Source organism: Vulpes vulpes, chromosome 2 (genome assembly GCF_048418805.1).
Source record: "Vulpes vulpes isolate BD-2025 chromosome 2, VulVul3, whole genome shotgun sequence".
Lineage (NCBI taxonomy): Eukaryota > Metazoa > Chordata > Mammalia > Carnivora > Canidae > Vulpes > Vulpes vulpes.
In genome coordinates, this window is record NC_132781.1 from 85937339 (window position 1) to 85962681 (window position 25343).

The window sequence follows — 25343 nt, forward strand, 5'->3', positions numbered from 1 at the left end:
TGGCACACGGCGGAAGCTCAACAGCCACTTGTCCATAGCTTAGAAGTAATCTCTTTTCCCCCTTAAACTCTGTTCTTCTATTCTCAAGTTATTTTCTGTACCAAACAGAGGCCGATTTGTAAATCACCAAAATCGTGGCTTAAGGGAATTAATTGCTGAACCCAAAGGGAGGGCCAAAACCCCAGAGGTCCCCAAATTCGTCCCAATAACCAACCCTCTTTCCCCTCCGCCTCCTTCTCCAGCTTTTCCTCCTCTTCATACCTGGAGCCACATCCCAGGAACAACTCTAGGCTCTTTACCTATTAACTCACCTGATTCAGGAGGAGCATACAAGGGAGTGATTGTATTGCTCCCATTTCGCAGACAAGCAGACAGAGGCCTCAAATGATGTCACGAACCTGCCAAAGAGCCCCCGGCTGGGCTGCAAACCCAAGATGCCGCGAGGCTGCGCACCTGACCGTGTCCGCGGCCCCCCGGGAAACAGCTGGGCCTGGCCATCCCGATCCTTAAAGCCTTTACTGAGCACCTACTGTATGCTAGACACCGAGAACACCCCCAACGGCCAGGAGGGCTGTTGGTGGGTCACAGTCAGTGCTCCTGTTGCTTTCCTGTCCCGTTTGCCTCATCACTCCGACGCCGAGCATGCCGAGTCCGCTGGACCAGGAAATTCAGGAACAATCCCTCTTTCCTCGCTCTCTAGCCTTCAAAGGCCCCCCGGAAACAGTCCTCTCCCCGCAACTCGAGCTCCAGCAAGACGGAGCAGGCGGCCCTGGGCCGCAGCCGGGGCGGCACAGACGTGCGAGCACGACCACGGGCACGGACACGGGTGTCTCGGACCCCTTGGCAGCCTCTCCACGTCCTGCTTTGGGGTCCAAAAGGCAAGCGGGGGGCAGAGGGGTGAAGGGGCGCCGACCTTGCAGCTCACACTGCCCCGCACGCACCTGCCCTGCAAGGCAGGAGGCCCGACCCCCCACCCCCGGCCCCGGGCAGGCCTCCGAGCGAGCCGCTGGGCCCAGCCTGCACACGTGGGGGCCAACGGGGCAGGCCGTCCCCCCCCCCCAGGCCGCGGGCCCCCCAGGAGAGGCGCCGCCGCTCAGCCACGGAACAGACGGGGAACTGGCTGAAGAGAAGTGATAAAAATAGACTTTCCAGCCCTGCAGGAGGAATCCTTGGGCCGCAGGGACTCGCCGGCTGTCGCTGCGAGCTTCTCGCCGCGGCCTCACGACCCTGGTGGGGGAAGCGTCTTCTCCGGGGCCCCAGGCGGCGGCGGCCACGCAGGCCTGACCCGCTGTCATCGGGTCATACAGCCAGCTGCTGTGGTGACCCCATGGCCCTGAGCCACAGGTGGCAGGTGGGCCGGGTGGGGGCGGCCCCTGGACCCAACCTGCCCCCTTAAACACCCGCCCCCTCTTTTCTCGGTCCTTCCCCCTCTCCCATTTCAAGAAACAGAAATTTTTAGAAAGCAAAGGTGCAGGTGACAGAGAAAGAGCACGCCTGGGGGCCCCGGGGAGCGCTGCCCACACGCGGTCACGCATGCCGGGCGCCGGGGGCAGGCTCTCAGGTGCAGCAGACTCGCGAGTTCACAAAACTCTTGAAAAAAACCCTCTTTTCTTAGGACTGAACTCAGTGTCTGTGCGTCCTCCACAGCCCCTCCCCAAAGATAAAACAGTGCTTTCCTTAGAACATTAAAAAAAAAAAAAAAAGCCTTCCTGCAAAGCGCCAGGCAGGAGGAGAGCCGGGCACACGGAGAGCTGGGGGGACGGAGCCCTGCTGCTGCCGCAGCTGCTCCACTGACTGTATCAAAAGGAACTTTTTTTTTTTAACCGAGTGGTCACGAACGAGCGCCTTTCCTCCCCCCGCACCCCCGACCGACCCCATAATCCTGAGTCCCTGGGGCTCCGACTTACCCCTGGGGTCCTCCCGCCTGCCCGCGCGGGGACGTGGCCCGGGCATGTGTCCGGCTCCCCGGCGACTGCACGCAGCCGGCCGTGCCCTCCCGCCCCCTCTCCCCGCCGCCTGGCCAGCTGTGCCCGGCAGGCTGCAGCGGCCCAAGTGCTGATGCAGGGAAAGGGAACTTACTGGAAGGGAGCGTGATTGCCACACCTAGTGGGGGAGGGAGGCGGAGAATTCCGCTCCCTCGGAGGATGGGAGGACGGGAACAGACTCCCCAGGAGGTGGAGATGCTCCAGCGCCAGCTCCGCGGGGCACTTGGCCACTGGGCGGGCGCCCGCAGGACCCCGGGCAGGAGGCCGCGGCCTGGCCCTGGCACACAGGAGCTGCACCACCCCAGGCAGGCCCTGCCTCTCTGAGTCTGTTTCTGAAACCCTAAAAGCATCGTGATAGCCACGAGCCTCAGCCATAAGCACAGACGCCGGAAACCCAGGCGTGCCACCCGCCACCTCAGGGACGCGTGTCACACAGACGTCGGCGCAGCAGTCCCGCAAAGCTCGGGCGAGATTCACCAACCCCGTCTGACAGATAAGGAAGCCGGTGAACTCACTCCGTGGATCCTATCCGTGCGGTGCTTTGAATTCAAATGCAGGCGTTTAATCTTTGCGGCTGAAACTGAGATGACAGCTGAGAACGGAATTTCTGCGCGGCCGGTGATTGATGTGTTTACAGCCCTCCGCTGGTAGCGTTCCGAGGCCCGAGTATTTATGGTGATGACTGTTCGTGCTACTGCAGAACCCATTTCCCACCTGTTGTTTTTTTTTTATGAAACCTCCCTAAAGGACATGAACTGTCTTTGTGCAGATTCTAAAAACGGGGATCTTGAAATGTGTGAGCGGAAACCTCACGTGTATGGATTTACTGTTTTGGAGTTTTCAAATGCCGTAAAACACAGTGTTTACAACCAATTCATCATTTATAAAAGTTTGTTCGATTGATGGGCCAACGGGCTCCCTGCTATAGGGCCGTTTATTGAGGCCCATACATCAAATGTTAGGCTGACATCCAGTATTTGTTAATAACTCCTGTGCTGCTTTGCCTGTTTTTGTAGTTTCTGTGTATCGTGCTCTATTTGGTCTTTATCTCCATTCTGTTTTTTTTTTTTTTTAAGTAAACTTTTTATTTCAGGATGGTTTTTAGGTTCACAGAGAACTGCAAAGACAGCACAGACAGTTCCAGCACGACCCACACGGTACCTCTGACGCTGCTGTGCTGCACATTTATCACAGTTAATGAACAAAAACGCTGGGATCCGACTTTTAGCTAAATGCAGTGTTTTATTTGGATTCCGTCAGTTGTTCCCTCGTGTATTTTCTCCGTTCCAAGATCCCATCCAGGGCACCACATGGTGTTTAGTTGTCCTGTCTCCTTAACTACCTGTGGACTTGCCTTGCGTCTTGGCCGTTCCTCACGTCGATGGCCTGATGGTTAGGAGGAGCTCCCGTCGGGGCTTTGGCGCGGCGTTTTGGGTTTGTCTGATATTTCCCTCGTGGTCAGACGGGGGCAATAGGTTTTAAGGAGGAGGATCACGGAGCCAAAGCATCACCCTCGTAATACCCGATTAGCCATCTTCTCATTTTTTTTAAATAAACGTGGAAAATATGCAAATCAAGACTTGAAGCTAAGCAGAGTTGAATACCAACGATTAAAAAAATCAACAAATTGGGATCCCTGGGTGGCGCAGCGGTTTGGCACCTGCCTTTGGCCCAGGGCGCGATGCTGGAGACCCGGGATCGAGTCCCGCGTCGGGCTCCCGGTGCATGGAGCCTGCTTCTCCCTCTGCCTGTGTCTCTGCCTCTCTCTCTCTCTGTGTGCATGACTATCATAAATAAAAAAAGAAAAAAAAAGTTATGTAAAAAAAATCAACAAATTATCCACCGATGATGAATTAAATATCAACCGACTCGGAAATACGAGGCTCTCTCCTGAGACGAGAATGACCGGCTTCGAGGCTAATTTTCAGACCCACCGGGATGAGGGGAGACCTCGGAGCCCAGCAGGAAGCCAGCTAATTACCAGAGAGGTGTCTAGCGGGTTCTTTTGAAACGCTTGCCAAGGCAAACTTCCTGCAAAAACAACCTCAGATTACGGCTCGTTTTGGGGAGAAGTCCTGGGTGAGCCTCGAACAGCCTCACCGAGCCACGCGATGCTCCAGAGCCCGGGGGCACTTTCTCCTGCCGCTAAACAACAAAATCCCTACGGCCCCCTGTCTGGAGTGGGAGCCAGAACTTGGTTCCTCCCAAATTTCTTCTTGAGTTAAGCTAGGACCATGAAGGGAAAAAAAAAATAAAAAATAAAAGAAGTAAAATTCAGGCTGGAATAAGTATTTCCTGCTATTATATATGCTTTCCTCACCGTTCCTAATTGAAGGTCTGTTCCTGAGGGGGACAAAAGTGAGGAACTGATGTAATGTCACAAATTCCCAAACGCTGTCCAACGAAAGATAAGGGAAAACAAGTGGTTTCTTTCTTTAAAGAATGGGTTTTTGGTGGTGGTGGGTTTTTTTTTTTTTTTTTTTTTTTTTTTTGGTGTTTTTTTTTGTTCAGGGACAGGAAGGCAAAAAAAAAAAAAAAATTTAAAGAAACCAAAAACTAGCAAAAAAGCCCTACAGCCGTGCTATATATAACCTTCTACCTCGGCACGGACACCAAATAATCCTGGAAACCAGCTTGGAAAAATAGCCTGTGGTGCACAGGAGGCTTTGGCGGGCAGGCCGAGGCACCCAGGACACCCGAGACGGGATCGCAAGCACCCGGCCAGCCTCCCACGGCGTGGGCTGAGCAGGGCCTCCCGCTGCACAGAGGTCAGGACCCCAGGGCTCAGAAGCGGCCGTGCCTGCGCCCATGGTGGACGGTAGCCCCGGCCCAGGGAGCTGCGAGGAGCGGGGCAGACGGCAGGGCGCCCACCACCCACCACCGTGGGGCCCTGGCCTCCTGGGCACGCACCTCCTGCCGTGCTGATGGGCGCGGCCGCCCTCCTCATCCTGGGGTCCAGGGGGCAGGATGTGGGGCTGGCCCAGCCGCCGATCGTCCAAGCGCCGCGTGCGGGCCCGTGGTCGCAAGCCAACTGCCGCACCTGCTCCTCCCGCGTCCCCGCACACGGCCCACGCTCCGGGGGGAGGCTCCACCGCGGGGGGAAGGCCTCACAGCTCGCAGCTTCGGAGAAAGCCGTGATTCGTCTTCGTATGCGCTTGAGCATCAGGACCCAACCTCACAACCAGCCACGCACCAACCCCGAGCAATGTTTTATGACTTTCTCGAGTTCCAATCCCGCTATTTCCAGCTGTGTGTCAGCCATCTGCGCGGAGTGAGGGCCTCCTAGACACGGCCGACTAGGGATGGCCAGGAGCGGATCATCCGGGCTCCCGGAACCCACCTCCCAGCCGCGGCCCCTGCGACTCGCATCAACGGCATCATTATCCTCCAGGTCGTCTGCGTCCCAGACGCCGATGCTGTCCTCCCCAGATCGCTTACCGTATTTCATCAGCTCTACAAGCCACGTTTTTTTTTCTAACCTCCGAGATAAAGACGCATCTTCCCTCGCCGCCATCCCCGCGCGGTGCCGTAACTCACCTGGTAGCTTTTCTCCAATCAGTCATCCTGCACAAAATGTCTTCTAATTGAGGACATTGCACTCAGGGAGAAACACAGAAACATAAATCCTGCCTCCTCCCTGCCACTCCCGCCGCCTCTACCAAGATCTAGGTGCTCGCCATCCCGTCATCCACCCCGACCCCGCCGCTGCCTCTCTCCACAGCCTGCTCCTCACGTCGCCAGCACAGTTGCCGGGAACACGGGACTCCTTTGTGATCAGTGGCTCTGATGCACAGAAACATGTCCCAGCGCCTCCAGGTGGCCTTTCTGGTCTCAACCTACTAGTCCTCGTCCACTTTCCACAGCACTGATGTCTCCCAGAGACCCAAGGGCCCAGCCATGGCCACGTGCAAATACCAGCCACCCCCAGACAAGACCCAGGCTCTCATGGCCCCGAACCTTTCTCGTTCCAACCCCAGAGGCGAGAATGTCCTTCCTCCAACTCTGGTGCTCCTCACTCCCAGCTCAGATCCCACAACTCCCAAAGCTCTTCATCTCAGATATTTTTCCCCTTGTTCGTCCTCGCATGTTCTATTTCATTAACGTCGCACCCCCTACCTTTATTAGACCTTGTTTGTGTGTCTGTCTCCCAGGAGGTGAGCTCCTGACAGGCAGGAATTACGTCTTGAGTCGCGAGTAGATTTTCAGTTGGAAAGCGAGAGAGAGCAAACCATCGCTCTTTGGCGTGCAAAGGAAAACCGGAAGACAGGCCTTAAATGGCAGGCAAGAGGGGGGTCCGAGGGAAACTGTGTTATCTTTAAAGTCCTATAGGAGATGCATTATCAGGAAAACCGTTAATCTATGCCCCGATTTCTCAATAGATTAACGTAACCATCTCACTCACTGCGGAGGCAGCATCTGAATAGCGCCCAGCGACCCTTCCTCCTGCGAATGCGTCCTTGTGTGATCTACCCTGAGCGTGCGCTGCGCTAGCGACTTGCTTTTAGTTTATCTTGTGTGTGTGTGTGTGTGTGTGTGTGTGTGATTTGCTTTCAATGAATAGACTATGGTAGAAGTGATGAAATGTCACTTCTGAGATTTGGTTACAAAGGACCGTGACTTCCATCTTGTTTGTTCTCTCTCTCTCTTTGGTTCTTCTTGCTTGTTCCCTCTGATGAAACGAGCTGCCACTTTGTGAGCAGTTTTATGTGAGCAGGCCCACAAGGCAAGGAACTGAAGATGGCTTTGGCCAACACCCTGCAAGGAACTGAATCCTGCCAATATCCGCGTAAGTGAGCTTGGAAGCAGAACCCTCCCTAGTCAAGTCTTGGCATGACATTGGCCAACTCCTTGAGTGTAGCCTTCTGAGAGGTGCTGAACCAGGGTCTGACCTAAGCCACGCCCAGAGTCTTGACCCACAGGAAGTATGAGACAATGAATGTTTTAAGTCACTAAGTCTTGGGGGGGAACTTGTCACCCAGTAATGGGTATTTAGCACACTCACCAAATAAGAAAATCAGAAAGTGGATAATCATAGGATGGATGGGAAGAACCAAAAAAAGCTACTATTAGGTCTTCCCAAGGACTCAAAATAGGTGTACATGGGGACTAACCCATTGGTCTGATCCAAGCACATCAGTAGGCATCCAATTTCCCTTTCATTCTGTCCAACTCACTGAAGAATGGCTCTCATCAATGGTCACACTGTCACCTGGTATTCACTACATGGCCAAGTCTCTTGGTTCAGGTCACCCGTGAGCTGTCATCCTGGTTCGTCAGAGTGATGTATTCAATGGAAAATAAACCTGGAATGCCACCTTAGCTCAGGGAAAGCCGCAAACGCCCTTCTGAGGGATTTGGATTACCTCCCATATGCAATGGGCGGCCGTAGAAAGTTATTTGCGAAGATAAGGGGCACGAAACAATCTGTACTTTTAGAAGCTACCTGTGGAGGCTGCTACAACCAGCAGCACACAAGCCACACTGACTTGGGGGCCGTCAAATAAACCGAACACCCCCTAGGTTCACCTTCTACCACTTGACCGAAGGCAGGGTTGGGTACCAGAGGCCGTGCGTGTTTTGTTGTTGTTTTCCCCTGCAGCCTGTGCTCCGTTGTGCCCAAACCTGCTAAAATGCTAACCACCATCCCTACTTCGGCTCGGCAAAAGCAGCAAACTGCGCATTCCTTCTGCGTGTGGTGGGAGAACATGACCGACATGCCAGGGATGAGGATAAAGGAAAGGGTGTCATGAAACTCCATCCTGGCTGAGATTCCTCACAATGTCTATTCATTTCTCTCCGTGAAAATACCTCCTGCCCACGGTAAAGAGGGGAAACCAGAGGGAAAGAGAGGAGGGCATTCTAGAAAGTTCTGCCGCACGATATAAATGGAATCACTCTATGACATTCTTCCAAAAGACTTCAGGAAAGATTTCTAGTCTATTATTTCATCATTTGCTGAACTGGCGCTTCACTGACTATGAGACTTGAGGTGTGCCCCGCCCTCCGCCCCTCCAGGAGCTTGACTTCATGGGATTGACACTAGAAGAGCCATATTTGGAACGGGCCACCGCCACAACCTGGCAAAGTCAGTAAATCTTCAGTGAGAGGGATGCAACACATGAGATCTCCTTAGCCACAGACGTGTCCAAAAACAGCGACTCAGGGGTGTTGGGGTTCAGTGACATGGGGCAAGGCATAAAGGACACAGTGCAACCCAGTAGAAAAGGCATGGTCTCCAGTTGGGGCAAACCAGGGCACAAATCTCAACTCTGTCTCTTATTTACTGGAAAGCTGGTAACTTACTGGTAACGTTGCACCTTTATTTCCTGGGATATTTAAAGATACGGCAATGACTATATTGCAGGGCAATCGTTGAGACTAAGGAGAACCCGCCACTGTACCTGTCATGCAGGTACTCCCCGTGGGGTGGTATCACTACATCCCTTACACCTCTGGCCTCCTGCTTGGTCTGCTCTGCCTCCGTCCTGGCCTAAAATGTTAACTTCAACTGGAAGAGAAACAGAGGCAGAGAATAGAACGTGGACCGGCTTCTTCCAAGGACCCCTGTAAGCCAACCTGTGAAGGGAAGGGGAATGCTCGAGAAGTTCTAAAGGAACCGTAGGATATAAGGCCGAAACATCAGACGCCGCGGGGGATGAGCTACGGCCCACAAGAGTCAGGCTCCAGGTAGGATCTGCAGGGAACCAGGCCTTGGCAGGCAGACACCCAACACACCTGCGACTCAAATTTACGGTGTCGTCATCTTGCTGAAATCACGAAGTCTGCATAAGGGCTTTTCACGACTGCTACTCGGTTTTCAACAGCTTCTTATGTTTACCTTTTGTCCAGAGCAAAATTTTTAATCTTCTCGTAATGCGGAGATCTCTACTGGCTTCTTTCATCTCTTCCCCTGCTCTGACCTCCCTCGAGTGATGAAACGCCAACTGTCCCAGTATCAGTCTCATAAAATAAAGCAGATACGCTTTGAAAGCTTCCTAAAGTCCACAGGGTTTATGGAAACTCGCATTTTTATCCACTTCAGGAAGCTCAGCTCCAGCTGTATCTGAAATATTTATCTTTTGACTAAAGGAGAATACATCCTCTTTCAAAAGAATAAGGGTGAGTGGGTTGTCCAGGTGGGCGCGGGATAATTCTACTGGCCTCATTCCTGCTATCTCGTACTGAGCTCCCGCCACCGGCAAATTTCTAGCATCCATCAGGCAAAGAGACGCTCCACGAAGTGAAGCCCTTCAGAGCTTGGGAAGAGATTTTGAAGGTAGAGTGGCCCAGAACAGGGGTGGGGATGGGGACAGAAATGAACCTAAAAAGCAAGTCTTAGCTTTCCCCTCTTTTCAGTAAGAGGGAAAATAACCTGTCATTTACACGTGTCCCATTTCCAACCGGAAGCATTGATGAGTGACACAACCGAGGAGGAGGGTGGCCCGAGCCCTGCCCCCATCTCAGCATTTATTCTTTGTGTAACCTGGGGCAGAGAGCTCCCCTCTATAGACCCGCGTGTCCTCGTCTATAAAACAAATATCCCCAAGACGCCCCTCCTCCAGCTGTAAAATTCTCTATTTCTCGGATCACTTTCATCCTCATGGATTCACGTGCAAGATCAAGCGAGTATGTCACGACGGCTCTAGAAAGGCTCGGCACCCGAGGGCTGAATCCCCAAATATCATCTCCTGCCAGTTATACTTCACACGTGTGCGCGTGCATGTCCGGACACGCACACGCACACACAATGGCAGTTACAATTAAAATCTGGGCAAGAGAAGGCTTAATCCACAAATTCCTATTGTTAGCGAGGATTTCGTACATTTGTGTCTCTCACACAACGTCTATTTCTGGGATGAAAGAGAATTTAGCACAATCTCTAATGACCATTAAATTGCATTTCAGGATGTGGCTCGTTGTGCAATCCTGACAAGCTGGCAGACTAAAGGGCAGCATTTTTAGAAGTCTCTGGTATGCCAAGCCCTAAATTCGAGATCTTTCTCATTGGCAAGAGCCAGCAGTATCACTAACACCTAAAAAAGAATGCAAGCATCTGCAGGCGGTCACCCCTCGGCTTCATATGTCAGCAATCGTTACCGAAGAAACCCAGACCCGGATCCAGGGTCACTGCATTCCTGCCAGGAAATCATTTTCAACTACTTTGTTTTAACACCTTCACCCCTGAATGCTTGGTAACCACAGCTCCACTCGGAGGCTAGAACACACCTATCCATGCCTCTGTGAATGTGCACGTGTTTGTAATTTGGGATTGCTATGTGAAAACACACTTCTCCATTTATCTTCAAGTCGAGCAGCTGGGCCACCTTAATGGATTCTTCTCAACACCAGGCCATTAAGACACCGAGGCATGGCTCCAGGCCTCAAAACCCCTCCGGCCACACTTCCCGGGTCTCCGCGGGCCCGGCCACTGAGGACTTCTGGAGCCCTCGGTGGTCAGTGAGCTGTCAGCCCCCCCGACCGAGTTCGAACCAGCCTGCAAGTGTGTAGGTTCGCGCGGGTGCTCGGTCTGCCCTTTCCTGACGTCACAACGAGAGAGGAAGAAGATGCCATGCGGCGGACACACGCGCATAGGAGACTGCGGCTCTGCAACCCGCGGGGGCCTCGCCATCTCCAAGTCCACTGCTTACGCGCGGTTCCCACCCGACCCCTCAGGAAGAGACAAGAGAACTAATGTCTTTTCATCCCCAACTCTTTATATTGCAAGTTTTCAAGCCCTCCAAGCCCTTCTTGCAACTGCAAGAAGGGTACCATGAAAACTCTCTCCTTTCTCCAGAGCCAACATTTTGCCACATTTCCCAACTTCCCTCCCTTTCACTCTCTCTCTCGCTCTCTCTTCTCCACTATTTGTGTATATAAAATTATACAGTATATACACAAATTTCTTCTTGCTGAACAATTTGAAGACTAGCATACACATTACGACACTTCATCCCTGAATACGTCAGCCTAAGCGCCTCCTAACATCCAGAGTGCTCCCCTGCGTGCATGACTGTCTCTGACAATAGAGTTACCACATGCAGGAAGTTCAAGACGGAGAGAATATCTTATCTAATATTCAATCTACACTCAAAATCCTCCAATTGTCCCAATAATGTCTATCATAGCTGCTTCTCAACCAAGGATCACATGTCCTTTGGCCTGGCTCCTAGGTCATCTTTCATCTGTGACCATTTTTCTAGCCTTTTGAGAAGAGGAGGTGTCTTCACGGTATGTCCCCTCATATTGGGCTTGTCTAATCGATTGTTCCTCAGAGTTGGATTCGGGCCAAATACTTTGGCAGACTTTCTATCCAGGTGATGCTGTGACTTCTTAGTGCATACTAGGACACAGTATTTTACGTTGTTTGTACCCATTATGCATGTTGGTGACTCTGATCATGCCGATTAACTAAAGCTACAATGTCTTAACATGAATACTAAACCGTGGGCCCACCTTCTATTTCAAACTGCTACCAACAGTTATTCAAAATCTTACTCCCCGAAGCATACTTCAACAGGGCTGTCTTTTACCTCTCTACTGTATTTGGCCATTTTTCCTAAACTAAGTAATGCTAACTGTGCTCTACAATAAAAGGTCACAGGCACCGTAAATGCTAAAGGCTTTACAAAGGAAGTGGGTTTCCACTAGGTCTTGATAAACAAATAGGATTGTGTTGAGAATCCAGGCGGAAAGCGTCATATTCACAAGACGTGTCTTGAGCAAAGGCACTGTGCATTAGAGTGAATACTGTTGGAGGAACTGTGGGTTGACGGTAATAATGCAGGAAAGGGATGAAGCCTCCTCAAGGCCTTGGCTAGTGGCCAAGCAGATGCAGACGAGCAGACTGGGGAAAGCTGCCAAATCCTCTGAGGGCTGAACGGGGGCGACTGCATGTCCATGAGGCCTTTACTGGCACTGGGAAATTGGTGGGTGCAAGTGGTCATTTAGGTCTAATTTGAATGTTAAGTTGTGGTGCTGGTAGGACACCAAGGTGGAGCTGTCCAATAAACAGAACAAGAGGTCAGAGTTCAGGAGAAAAAAATGTGGTGAGGGATGATGATTTGGGTCAGGGCTATGAAGAGCTGGAGTCACGGAGTCAGACAAGAACATGAGCGGAGGAAGAGAGAATCTAGAAGGACAGCAACAGGACGAGGGGATGCAGGAGAGAGGGTGACAGCTTGGTTTCTTGCCAGGTCCCCGACTACTGTACTCGGTTTTGGCAACGCCGTTTTGAAGGTGATTGTAGGAGAGGAAAAGCATTTGACGAGATGTGCAGGTTCAGGAATCATTAACAAACGGGTAGCAATTAACTACCCTTCAGTAAGTCTTTGCAGGGGGACTCAGGATAACTCTATCGTGTGTGTTTTCAACACCGTCACGCAATTAACTCAATTCTGACCCCGTATACCTGAAGATAGTGTTGGATCCCGCAGGTTAAGGGCTCAGTCCCATGAGACTTGCTCCCTTCCTGACTTCAGGTCGGAATCCCAAAGCCAGGTTGTCAGCTGTGCTTCTGATCAGTGGGCTGGAAATCCGAGGCTCCCGTGACCCCCTACTTGGACTTGATTAATTTGTCAGATTGGCTTGCAGAACTCAGAGGAACGTGGACTTATATTTACCAGTTTACAGTAAAGGACACGGGTGAATCGCCACGTGAAAAAATACGCAGGACAAGGTATGTGGGAAAGGGCAGAGAACCTCCATACGTTCTGGGACTGCCACTCTCCCCAAATCTCCGTGGGTTCACCATCCTGGAAGCCCTCCAGAACCCCCTTTTTTGGGTTTTTATGGAGGCTTCATTGGCCACTGGTGACTGAACTCCATTTCCAGCCCTCTCCCTTCCCTGAAGTTTGGGGGTGGAGCTGGAAGTTCCAACCCTCTGATCACCTGGTTGGTTCCCTTGACAACCAACACCCCCCACCCTGGGGCTTCCCAAGCCCCAATAATGAGGTGGTTACCTCATTAACATAAAGCCAGGTGTAGTTGAAAAGGGCTTGTAATGAATAACAAGACACCCCTTCAAACTTCCCTGAACCCAAGCTATTTCAGGAACCAGTGATAAGAGACCAAGTATTATTACAAAGATGTTCCTGTGGCTCCTAATGCTTAGGAAATTCCAAGGGCTTTAGGAGCTTTGTGCTACAAAGGGACAAGACCAAATATACTTTTCTTATTACAAATGACAGTATCACAATAACAAACTGGTAAAGAAGATATAAGTGATAAGGAACAAAGGTAAGCGAGGACGTGTCACTTGGAAAAAGGCAAGAAAGAGGAAAAATCACAGAAAGGACAAAGTGGAAAGGGAATTCAAATGAAAAGGGCAAGAGGAAAAATAAAAGTCAAGGATATAAATGGGAGGAAAGCAACCAGGGCCCCTTGTTTTCTTGAATCAAATTTCTGCACTACGTAAAGAATAACACTTGGATCATGATAAGAAATACTGTAAAGATCAATGCCCATGTCTTAAATCTGTAATTTTTCTAAAATTATTTATAATTCACATTTGAATCAAAATCACAAAACCCTTTTCTCCTTAACTTTCTGGACTCCGGGCTACTTGCTTCTGTTACACGGATGAAATCCCACAGTTCCAAGGTCAGGAGATGCCACAGACTCGAGGCCAAACGGATATGTGTAACATCATTAAGACTATGATTCTAACATTTGGAAGAAACAAGCTTAATAAAAAATGTAAATAATATACATACCCATTACTATACATAATATATAATACAGATACAGAGATTATTTGTTTTATAAAATCATTCAAATCTATTCCTTCCAAACCCATCTATCTATCCACCTATTATCTTACCTGGCTCACAAAATTAGAAGGATTTTTACTAAGTAATTACCAGCTCACTACTAAGTAGTATGGGAAATAAATGGGTCCACAGAAATATCAGTTCGTACAATTAAAAACAAACCTACTTTGTTCAACTTGCTGAAACCATGTACCTTATTCCCATGACCCTGACAGTTCTCAAACATGATTTTTTTCGAGGGGGGGAAGGTACCTCTAATTTCAATTAGTCATCCTGACAGGGCTAAGAACCTTTTTGACAACACTCAGTAAGGTCTATGCAGGAGCCTGTCTAAATTCTTGACATTTTTCTAATTGTTTTCTGCAAAACCACACGCAGAGAAGGAGGCCACGATGGAAACAGTCTTTAGGCGACAGCCATCCTCAGCTTTTTGTGCACGTGTGTATGTATGCACGTTCCTTCCAGAACTAAGGTATGTTTGTCTCGTTGATCTTCCAACTCCCCCCGCCTTTTTACATAAAAGGCAACATCAACTAAAATAATCATTGGTTGCCAAGAATTATGAAACACAGCAATGCATTAAAAGATCCTGCTTCTGACCACACGGGAACACGTGAGTCTTGTCTGTTTCAATGGTTGGGTCCAGAAAGGTCAAGGGCTCTCCTCCAACAATTCTCTAGAGGATCACCTGAGTGTCCATCGGGTCTTTAGAAGAGTTGGTCTACAAATGTGGTATTTAAACACAAGTAGATTTTGAGGTTCAAAACAGCAATTTATGATGGAAACGCTGCTTGTAAATCATGACATATGCTCTTCCTCCGCCTCCCCTCCCCTCCTCTTCCTCCCAGGGGAGTGCAGTGGAAAAACTGAAATGAGGAAACCATAATTACAATCACATTCCTCCCCTGGGGTCAACCTAATTATCAGCCTCTCACCCCAAAACAAATTCACCTCTTTTAAGGATGAAGGTCCTTATCACTCCTGGGAAGGATACAAACAAAGATTAAGATGCCATTTAGGCATAACTGCGATCTTTCATTTTTAAGTGACCTCTCAGTCTAATGCATTCAATGCCTCCTCATTCAAGTGGAATATATATTGCAGGGGAGAGCCGTAATAAATGGCACTGTCATGACCCTTAGGTTAGAGCAAAGGAATATTGGAAAATAAATCTCAATTCTGGATACTCACCAATCCCGCAATGGGGGTAGGCAATCTATTGATCTTTTTAACAAGTCCTGGCTTTATAGCATTCAGCAACCTGTCATGAAAGAGGCAGAAAGAATGTCAAGTGAGACATAAAGCAAGATGGATCACACAAATCACCTTTATCCGGGGCTACGGCTAAACTGCTGAATAGGAAAAGCAGTGAATTTAAAGCACGTAGTAAATCTCAATAACCTATGAGCCTTCATGCGTCCAAGTGGAGGGCAGTGCCAGCGTCCGGTCTGCCCATAGCAGGTGAAGTTTGAGAACTTCGAAGTGTCGGGAGAGGAGAGATGGAGACGGGGAGGTGCGTCAAGGGACAGGACACGGCTGCGAGCCGGGTCGCGGTCGGGAGGGAACCGTCTAGGACCGGAGCCAGCTATTACCACAGGCGAGGCCTGTTCCCAATTCTCGCGGCCAAGGCAGGGGTCTCTCCAGGAATGCAGTCAGTTCAGAGATCAACATCTGCCTTTGCAAATAATTTGCCAAGACTAATTCTACCTCCAGACCCTTTTGCTCGTTGAGAGTGGCTTGTTAAATGTGGGTGATCTTCACTTAAGAGAGGGAAGACTGCGGTTAGCGAGAGGTTAACCAATCATGTCTTCGGGATCCTAAATAAGGCTCCCCACAACTCCCTAGGTAGAGAAGATATGTGAGCAAAACATTTTGGTGGAGGTTGAAATCACGTAAAAATGGTAATATAAGCAAAGGAATGCAAAAGAAACAACACTAGCTACTTGTCTTCAGGAAATGGTTCAGTGAAGAGAAACAAGGAAGGCAATCGGTAAAACGAAAATAGGTTTGGCGTCGGGACCATGTGGTGGAATGTTCCGCTTGCAAACGAAGTTATTCAGAAAGGGACGATCAAAGGTCGAGGGGCTGCAGCCTGGAAGCATGTGCTCCCACATTCAGGAGTTACAGAGGAGAGGATGCAGGGCAGGGACAAACCTAGGGCGGGAGTTTATTAGAACTTGGAGTTCAGCGAACTACGACCCCTGGGCCAAATATGGCCCAGGGCCTGCTTTCGTAAATAAAGCTTTACTGGAGCCCAGCCACACACACTCATTTCCGTACTATCTACTGCTGGTTTGGGGACAGCGGACTTGAGTTACTGTGACAGAGAACATATGGCCCGCAAAGCATATGGTTTTCACTATTTGGCTCTTTACAAGAGTAAGTTTGCCAACTTACGTTATCATCCATGGAGTCCAAGATCATAGAAAATTCTGAAGAACCTATGCCTGATAGATCTCCACGAATCAGTAACAAAAGATCCTCTGACATAGTCTAGTGATTAGTCTTGGATTCGGCTTGCATTTGACTCTGACACATCCTGTTTCCCTGAATGAAGAGAACCATTGCTCCAGGGCTGTGACGGCCAGGACACTGGTTCCGCACCAGGCAGCGACCGAGCGCCTGTTCTGCGTGACTTCCGCTGCGAGTCCAACCCACTGCCCCCAGCAGGTGCCCCTGAGAGGACACACGTGCGTCCTGCCCACAGAGAGCCAGGACGGCAGTCTTTTCATGAACTCGCTTACTAGTTTTTTTTCTTTTTTTTTTTTTGAATCACAAAATAATTTTATTAAAACATAAGAATTTTTTGGTATATCTTTTATGGAGTTCAATTTTCCAACATATAGCATAAAAAACAGTGCTTATTCTGTCAAGTGCCCCCCTCAGTGCCTGTCACCCAGTCACCCCAACCCCCCACCCTTTCTACCGTCCCTTGTTCATTTCCCAGAGTTAGGAGTCTCTCATGTTCTGTCTCCCTCACTGATATTTTCACTCCTTTCGCCTTTATTCCCTTTCACTATTTGTCATATTCCCCACATAAATGAGACCATATAATGTTTGTCCTTCTCCGATTGACTTATTTCACTCAGCATAATACCCTCCAGTTCCATCCACGTCGAAGCAAATGGTGGGTATTTGTCATTTCTTTTTCTTTTTTTTTTTTTTACATCTTTTTAATCGCTTATTAGTTTTAACCATGGACTTAGTATTTTTCTATTTTATTTTTATTATTTATTTTTCTTCCTTTTTAAAATTTTTAAGTTTATTTTTTTTATATGTAAATGTTTTAGTGGAGTCGGATTTGCCAACATACAGGCAACACCCTTTTTTGAACTTGGCCACAGCGGCTTCTTGCAAGATCCATCTATGAAGGAGAGGGGAACAAAAGCAAAAACGAACTCTTAGGACTTCATCAAGATAAAAAGCTCCTGCACAGCCAAAGGAACAGTCAACAGAACTAGAAGATAACCTACAGATGGGAGAAGATATTTGCAAATGACACATCAGATAAAGGGCTAGTATTATTTTTTTTTAAGTGCTTCTTTATGACTTATTTCGGAATCACTAGTTTTTCAAGTCGGAAGACAACTTGTCCTCTCCTCATTCTATAGCTTAGAAGGTTGGGCCTGCTGATGACACGTGAGGAAGCTGCCCAGGCCTGATCGGTGGTGTAACCAGGCCCAGCACGAGGTGCCTGGACCAGCTGCTCTCTGGGGCGGTGTTAACGTCCTGTATCTTATGCTTGAAAACAGAGAGATGATGTCTCCAAAGTAAAGGTTTTCAATCTGTGAATGTTTAGGACAGGTTACTTTTCCCCACTAGTTCTTCACCGTCGTTTTTAACCGGATTTTAAAATCATATCTGTGCACAGTATCGATAACTCAAAAGTCTCACTGGTATCCCCGTCCCTCAGAGCCCCGGACTATCCCCTGAAGTTGACCTTAAAGACCTTGCCCAGAAAACGCATCGAGATACAGAAGATTTTTTCAAAAGGACACATGTGGCATATGGGAAACGCCGTCTTGCCTGTCGTTTGGCCACTCACCGCCATCCCGCGGAGGCTGAACATGTCCCTGCTCCACACATGGGGACCGACGTCCTCCCCAACAGCCTGCACTGCCGACTGTACAGAGCTGGCAGGGGCCGGAGCACTGGCCCCGGAGTCTGAGCTGCTGACTCCCAGGCCAGCCCCGCCGCTCCCGGGGCCTCCTTAGGGCGAGCCCATCAGCTGCAGCCTCGGCGGGGACGGGGCTCCGGCTGCGAGGCTCGGCTGTGACACGGCCAACAGGCCAGCGTGGGGCCTGGAGCTCAACATGCTCTCACCGGGCTCCTCGGCTTGGGTCGGTCGGCGTTTATCCTCTACTATTTCAACGCATAGCATTTTATTTTTTTAAAGATTTTTTATTTATTCATCAATGAGAGACACAGAGAGAGGGAGCAGAGACCCAGGCTCCCTGCAGGGAGCCCGACGTGGGACTTGATCCCGGGACCCCAGGGTCACGCCCTGGGCTGAAGGCTGGCGCTAAACCGCTGAGCCCCCCGGGCTGCCCCACGCATAGCATTTTAGATCGACCGCTCTCTCGAATACTTCTCGTTTTCCCGATGAAATAAAACTCCACGGCTACCAGAGTCTCCTCGAGCTTCGTTGTGAATTAGCCCAGCAGAGAGAACAACAAAGACCCTGTTAAAGAATTAATCAACTAAAACTCCTCTTTTACAGGGGCTCCTCGTATGAGTACGCTCAGTGGCGATGCGCCCCAATTCCTCTCCTATCCACGTTTAGATCTTTAAACGCTGTTAAATACTTCAGCGTATTCACCCCTTGTACAATTGTGTGGCAGAAATACTTCCTGTCGCATGATGTTGTTAAAAAACAACTATGGGGGCCCCTGGGGGGCTCAGGGGTTGAGCGTCTGCCTCTGGCCCAGGCCATGACCCTGGGGGCCCAGGATCGAGTTCCGCGTTGGGCTCCCTGCACAGACCCTGCTTCTCCCTCTGCCTGTGTCTCTGCCTCTTTCTCTCTCTGTGTCTCTCATGAATTAAATAAATAAAATATTTTAAAAAATAAAAATTAAAAACAGCCATGATGCTGGACCTCAGTTAAAAGTGCAACAAAACACTTTATCGGTCAAAATGTTTAACCACAAATTATAAAATAAAAAGCCAAAGTGTCCTGAAACAACTGGAATGCTTTCAAGACTAAGGTAGCTGTATTTTTCTTTTTTTTTGTATAAACACTGCTTCAGTCCCGAACCCAGTTTATAGTACACAACAACAAAAGATTACACTGAATTGACGTTGCAGGCATGCCCAGCACCTGCTTGTATTTTTTTTAACTGTATTTTGTGTTAAACTGAGGACCTTTCTTGTCCATGTGTTAAGAGACAGGTGAGAAGTTTAAAAATACGGCTATGAGTGAGAGCCAAGGATATCCACTTGCAATTTTACTAAAAACCCTATTGAAAAAAAAAAAACCATTGTCTTCCTATGTAAATTAAAATATAAATATTTTCCATAAATGCTTATTGATGACATGCTCTAAAGTGATGAACATATTTTATATTCACGAACCTTGCGAGATGCAGCGTCTCCAAGTACCCTGTCCTATAAAGACGAGTCATGTATTCATCCCACCGTTTTTGCAGGAGAAAAGACAGCCCCGGACAGACGCGAAGAGCTCCCCCAGAGGCACGCGCACTGGCCTGCAGGACGCCAGGACAGCCTTCACGTCGTAGGCCCATCATTTTATACAGAAACTTAGAGCTTTGGAAAGTCCAGCTTGAGCCTGTGCTGTCAAAGCACGACTCAAAACCCACGCACCCAAAAAAAAAAAAAAACCCACGCACCCAGAAAACAGACCTTTAACACTTAATGAAAAGGAAGGTGTAGTGGATTAGGAATAAGTGGTCTAGGTTTTAAGAGCTAAACTCGGGGCACCCGGGGGGCTCAGTGGTCGAGCGTCTGCCCTCGGCCCAGGGCGTGACCCCGGGGTCCCAGGATCGAGTCCCGCATCGGGCTCCCTGCATGGAGCCTGCTTCTCCTGTGTCTCTGCCTCTCTCTCTGGGTCTCTCACGGATAAATAAATAAAATCTTGAAAAAAAAAAAAGCTGAACTCAACACTCATTAGCTGTGGGCCACCGGGGAGTCACTTGAGTAACCTCAGTTTCCCCTTAATGGGGATTCCCAAAATGGAGATTTTAATAACCTCACCTTCCACCAACCAGGACTGTGGTGAGGAGCCAATGGGACAATGTGTGGTGCTCACTTGGTAAGTGGAAATCCGTGCGTGGAGACCCACGTGGTATATACCAAGCACACCCCTTTTTTGCTAAATAAACTCAGGTCATTTTAGTTTCAATCTTTCCATTGGCAGCTGCCGAAGATGATAAGTTTTCTTTATTATTATTATTATTTTTTTGGCCACCTTTGGACCAACATTTCATATTAATGAATCAAGTCAACACATACGTACAGCCCGCCTGATGTACGTGTACTGAGAGATGACTAGACACAGGAAGGCAAGTCACGGTCTGGGATAAGCCTCAATTATGAAAGAGCTAATGACATTAAAGGCAAGCGAAGATACATGTGTCTTATGGGATAGAAATTAAATGGTCTCTATTAAACTCATATTCTCAATCCGAAACACACTGCGACCTATTTCAAGGAAGGCTCGTCCATATGTTCCTTCACATACATGACAAATGCCCACGGAGCACGCGTGCTGTTCTGGCCCGAAGCTGGTGCGGGGGAACAAGGGGAGACGACACAGGCCCCAGGCTGCTCCCTCACAGGTGCGCTCACTGAAGACTTAAAACCCACAGGAGGACCAGAGCCATGCACATATGTGGTTCATTGTCACACCGCCTGATGCGGGGACCATCTTGAGTCTCCGAGAAGACAAATTAAAGACGCGCTCGGCATAGAGCCCCCTGGAGGGCTCTGATGTTAACGTGGCCTGTTTTCTTGGGTAATTCTCTGGCCCTCTCCTCTCTGGGTCCCCCTCCTCTTTTTTTGCCATCCGACTTCCCTATTTTCCTTCTTCTTTTTTTTTTTTTAATTTTTTTATTTATTTATGATCGTCACACAGAGAGAGAGAGAGGCAGAGACACAGGCAGAGGGAGAAGCAGGCTCCATGCACCGGGAGCCCGACGTGGGATTCGATCCCGGGTCTCCAGGATCGCGCCCTGGGCCAAAGGCAGGCGCCAAACCACTGCGCCACCCAGGGATCCCCCCCTATTTTCCTTCTGAGCCTGATTCTGCCCGTTGCTTTTGCGTCTTTTGTCCTTTTTTGATGGTAAGGTTTAAGGCAAGCCAGGCTGGACCACTGCCTGTCCTCTCTTCAACAGGAGGAGTGGCACACTGCTGAGATGACAAAATAGTAGAAAAATAGAACATTCTGTTCCTTCCTATCACCTTTCTCCTGTCCTCCTAGCAGTCTCCCACGACCCACCCTCCTCATCCCCCCTCCATTCGTGTGTTTTCATTTCACCCTTTCCTCCTACTCTTAAATATTATGCTATTTACCTGAAAGAAAAAGAGAATTATCAGAAGTGCTATTAATGCGTAGAAGAATCCCTGTTAATTCTGACTATGCAAATTATATTACAGCAGACCCCTACACTCCCAAGTGACAATTCCAGAGCTTTTCAAAATCCCCAAAGTCATGACCATCCTCATCTGGCCAGTTTCCAACTTTTGCTCCCAAGATGTCAAGATGAAACTGTTCCTACCCCCAATGCAAATTTTTATGCGTTGTGTGCTCTTGGGATTGCTCTCAAATGCCAGGGGGTTTGTATTTTTAAAAAATAATTCCTAGCGTCATATTTATTACTTCTCTTTTGTAACTGCTGTCTTTATAACAGGAAAACATCTGCATTTCTACTTTACAGCTGTCTCTTTTTAAATAAACCATGCAAATGGACTTTGCCATCAAAAAAAAAAAAAGAACAGAATTCTTAGAAGATTAGGATGATTCTTAGAAGATTAAAGATGAGATTCCTTAAAGAACCCATTGCCGGGACACCAAGGAAGGATGTGCAGGCTGCCGCTCTTCGTGACATCCGATATCCAGCCTGTGGTGACCTCTCACCCACGTGCAAAGGTCACAACAAACTCACTGAAGAAATCTGTGTCTACCTGCGATTAAAAAGAAAAATCTCAAATCTCGAGGCTGGGATGGAGAGTTTCCAGGAGTTTCCAGTTCATTCTGATTCTTCCAGAAGCCAATCTAATAGCCCTGCAAGGGGCAGGACACGGAGAACATGGTCACCAAGGATAAGTCCCGAGACCGTCCAGACGTTAGGAATCAAACCAGTGAGAAGTCTGTTATTGGACAGCAGCGTGAACGTCAAAGGCAAAATTTTACAAGGATCACAAAATTCAGCTCGCTCTACGAGTCACTCAGTTCATCAATTCAGAGTCTAACAATGATCCAAGAGAGTGTTTGGGGGAGAGCGGAGGAGATAGCTAGACCTTGAGCACGGGGTTGGGAAGGTCATGCTGAATCTCACGGGAAATCCCTCGATTCTGGGCAACAAGAGGTCACATCACAGTCTCGTTGGCTGGGCTTGTACAGCTGCAACAGGCGGCGAAGACCACAAAATTACCTACGTTGCATCCCTTCTAATTCGGCTCCATGTGGTTTCCTTGATCACTTTCTGGGTTTGACCCCGTACCCTGAACGAAGGTGCATGCACTTCCTTTAACGTGGCAACTCTCTCCGAACCCAAGCCCGCGATCCATCTAACTGGGACCGTAAGCCTGTTACAGATGTCATCTTTAAAGACGTCTTTCTAGACTTGCCTCTCAGCAAAGGGACTAATGTTAATCCGCCTCCCGAGGTCAAGAAAAATTCACCAGAATGTAGGGAAAGGTGAAACCCGAGCCAAACAAGAATTTTGTACGAACAAAAAGCTAGCGATGGAATGTAAATCGCCATCACGGACGCCTTCCAAACGTTTGAGGGGCACTACGCATCCTCCAGGGCGTTGGAGCATCGGGCTGGTTGAGCCCCTGCCTGGAACGGGCACAAAGAAGAGACCGTAAGAGCCTTAGAAGGTCTTGCCTCAGGATTCCATGCGTTGGGGCCGACTCTGCGGGCAGTATTTAAGCAACAAACTTTCCTCATTTCCACGGCCTTTCTGTGTCTAAGATCATGATGCCTGATTTTTTTTAAATAATAAATTTATTTTTTATTGGTGTTCAATTTGCCAACATACAGAATAACACCCAGTGCTCATGTTAGTATGCGTGATTAATCAATGAGTTTTAGTTTTTGTTTTGAAATTTTCTTTGTATCTTTTTGGAAGTAGAATATTAATATGACCTGTCTACAGGGCCTTCTCTTCAAGGAAGTTCTGGAATAGCAGCACATTACACCACGATATTATACATCTACAAAGGCACTAAATGAATCCGATTTTTCTGGTACATTCGCAGGATCGTGCAACCATCTCCGCGAACTAATTCTGACTTTGCTCCCCTCTGAGAGAAGCCGCAGACATGGTCCCTTGACTCCCATCCACCCACACATGACTCCCGAGCCCAGGCAACCAGCATGGTACTTTCTGTCTACAGATTTACTTATTCTGGGTAATTGCAACAGGACCGCGTCAAATGTGGTCTTCTGTGACTGGCTTCGTTCACTTGGTATAACGGCTTGGGTGCATCCACGCTGTCCTACGCGTCGGTAATTGATTCCTTCTTACGGCCGAATCATTTCACATTACATGAACATGCCGTGTTTACCTCGCCGCTCATTGGGTGATGGACGCTGGGTTGTTCCCGACATTTGCCCATTGTGAATCATGTTGTCACAGACATTTGTGAACAAGTTTTTGTTAGGATACACACTTCCATTTCTCCTGGATATGTAAGTGCTGGGTTATGATAACCCAACGTGTAGCCCTTTGAGGAACTAACAGGTTGTTTACCAAAGTGGCCATCCCGTCTCGCATTCCTCCAGCAGAACGTGAAGGTTCCAGATCGCCCACACCCCTCACACACACCTATAACCTTCCTCTTTTATTTGGCCATCCCAGTGGGTGTGTGGTGGTTTTTTTTTTTTTTGTATAGTTTTATTTATGATAGACACACACACACACACATATATATATATATATATAGAGAGAGAGAGAGAGAGAGAGAGAGGCAGAGACACACGAGGAGGGAGAAGCAGGCTCCATGCCAGGAGCCCAACTGTATTTCCCAAAAGATTAGTGATGCTCAACATCTGTCCCTGTGCCTAATGGCCATTTTTATATCTCCTTTTGAGAAATATCTATTCAGATACCTTTGCCTATTTTTTAATAGATCGTTTATTCTTTTGTTGTTGAGTTACAAGAGTTCTTTGTATATTCTAGACACAAGTTCCTTCTCACACATAGGATTTACACATTTCATCATATTTTCTCCCATTCTGTGGGTTGGTGATGGTATCATTTGCAGTTAAGATGGTATCATTGCAAGTTAAGATGGTATCATCTTAACTTTGAATGTAGTCCAATTTATCTATTTTTTCTTTCTTTTTTCTTAATTTTATTTTTTTTATTATTACAAATTTATTTTTTTATCTATCTTTTCTCTTGCCCCTTGTACTTTTGATATTGCACGCAGGAAACGGCTGCCTAATCCAAGGTCACAAAGATACACTCTCGTGTTTTATTCTAAAAATTTTATAGATTCAGTTCTTACATTTAGGTCCATGGTTCATTCTCAGCTGATACAGCATGGTTGGTTTGTTTGTATTTTTAAAAATTTATTTATTTTTAGAGAGGAAGAAAAAGAGAAAGCACACAGGCGCACGGGGAGGGATGGGGCAGAGGGAGAGGTAGAGAGAGAATCTCAAGCAGACGCCACGCTGAGCATGGAGCCCTGTGCGGGGCTCAATCTCACGACCCTGATCATGACCTGAGCCGAAATTACAAGTTGGAGACTTTACCAGCTGTGCCACCCAGATGTCCCAAGCATGGTTTTATATACATTTATTCATTAGTTCTACACACATCAACCATTTGAAAAATGTGAATTTTGGACTAATCTTCCCCCTTCTCATTCTTCCTCCAAAATGCTATATTACACCCCTGCCACATGTAGGCATCATTAGGCCCAGAAAGATGGTGAGTTGCAGTCACTACACCAAGAACTCATAAACAGAAAGTCAAAACGTACAATCTCGTGAGTAGTGCCCTATGGAAGACGAATTACTTGCCCTAGGCACCGTCAAAATACTTTTCAAACCAGAAACGAGAAAGAGAGCACTTGAAATCACGGTTGCCGTCTCCGACCCAGGATGCATGGTTGTCACCACCGTGGGCGCGGAGAGGAGTAGGGAAGCACTGAACTCAGGCTGTCGTGAGGAGGATATTTTAGTGAAGGAAAAGGTACCCGACGGATGGGTTTAGGACTTAGGGGGATGGAAACGGACAGGGAGTGAGCGCCCTAGGACAAAGGAAGTCAGAGATACGAGGATCACTCTCCGTGGCCAAAGGGACAGTAGAGATAAGCCAAAGGGAAACGCTGCACCTACGCAGTGAGGGACACCAGGTTCTGGGCTCAGGAACTTGAATCATGTCCTGTTTTGCGGGAA

At 48.5% G+C, this 25343-nt stretch overlaps 1 protein-coding gene across 45 annotated transcripts in view; it reads right to left on the reverse strand.

Moving 5' to 3' along the window:
* Window positions 1–25343, reverse strand: part of LIMCH1 (LIM and calponin homology domains 1) — a 300514-nt gene that overhangs the window by 142589 nt on the left and 132582 nt on the right. For 36 of the 45 annotated variants that reach the window (XM_072749119.1, XM_025986053.2, XM_072749121.1 and 33 more), the window contains one exon: window positions 14945–15014. The exons of 4 other annotated variants lie outside the window; for them this stretch is intronic. In XM_072749119.1, the coding sequence (XP_072605220.1) occupies window positions 14945–15014 (70 nt within the window). Of the gene's footprint in view, window positions 1–1907; window positions 2039–14944; window positions 15015–25343 lie in introns of those variants that run through there. 5 more of the 45 variants (XM_072749149.1, XM_072749144.1, XM_025986056.2 and 2 more) reach the window with 1 other exon arrangement.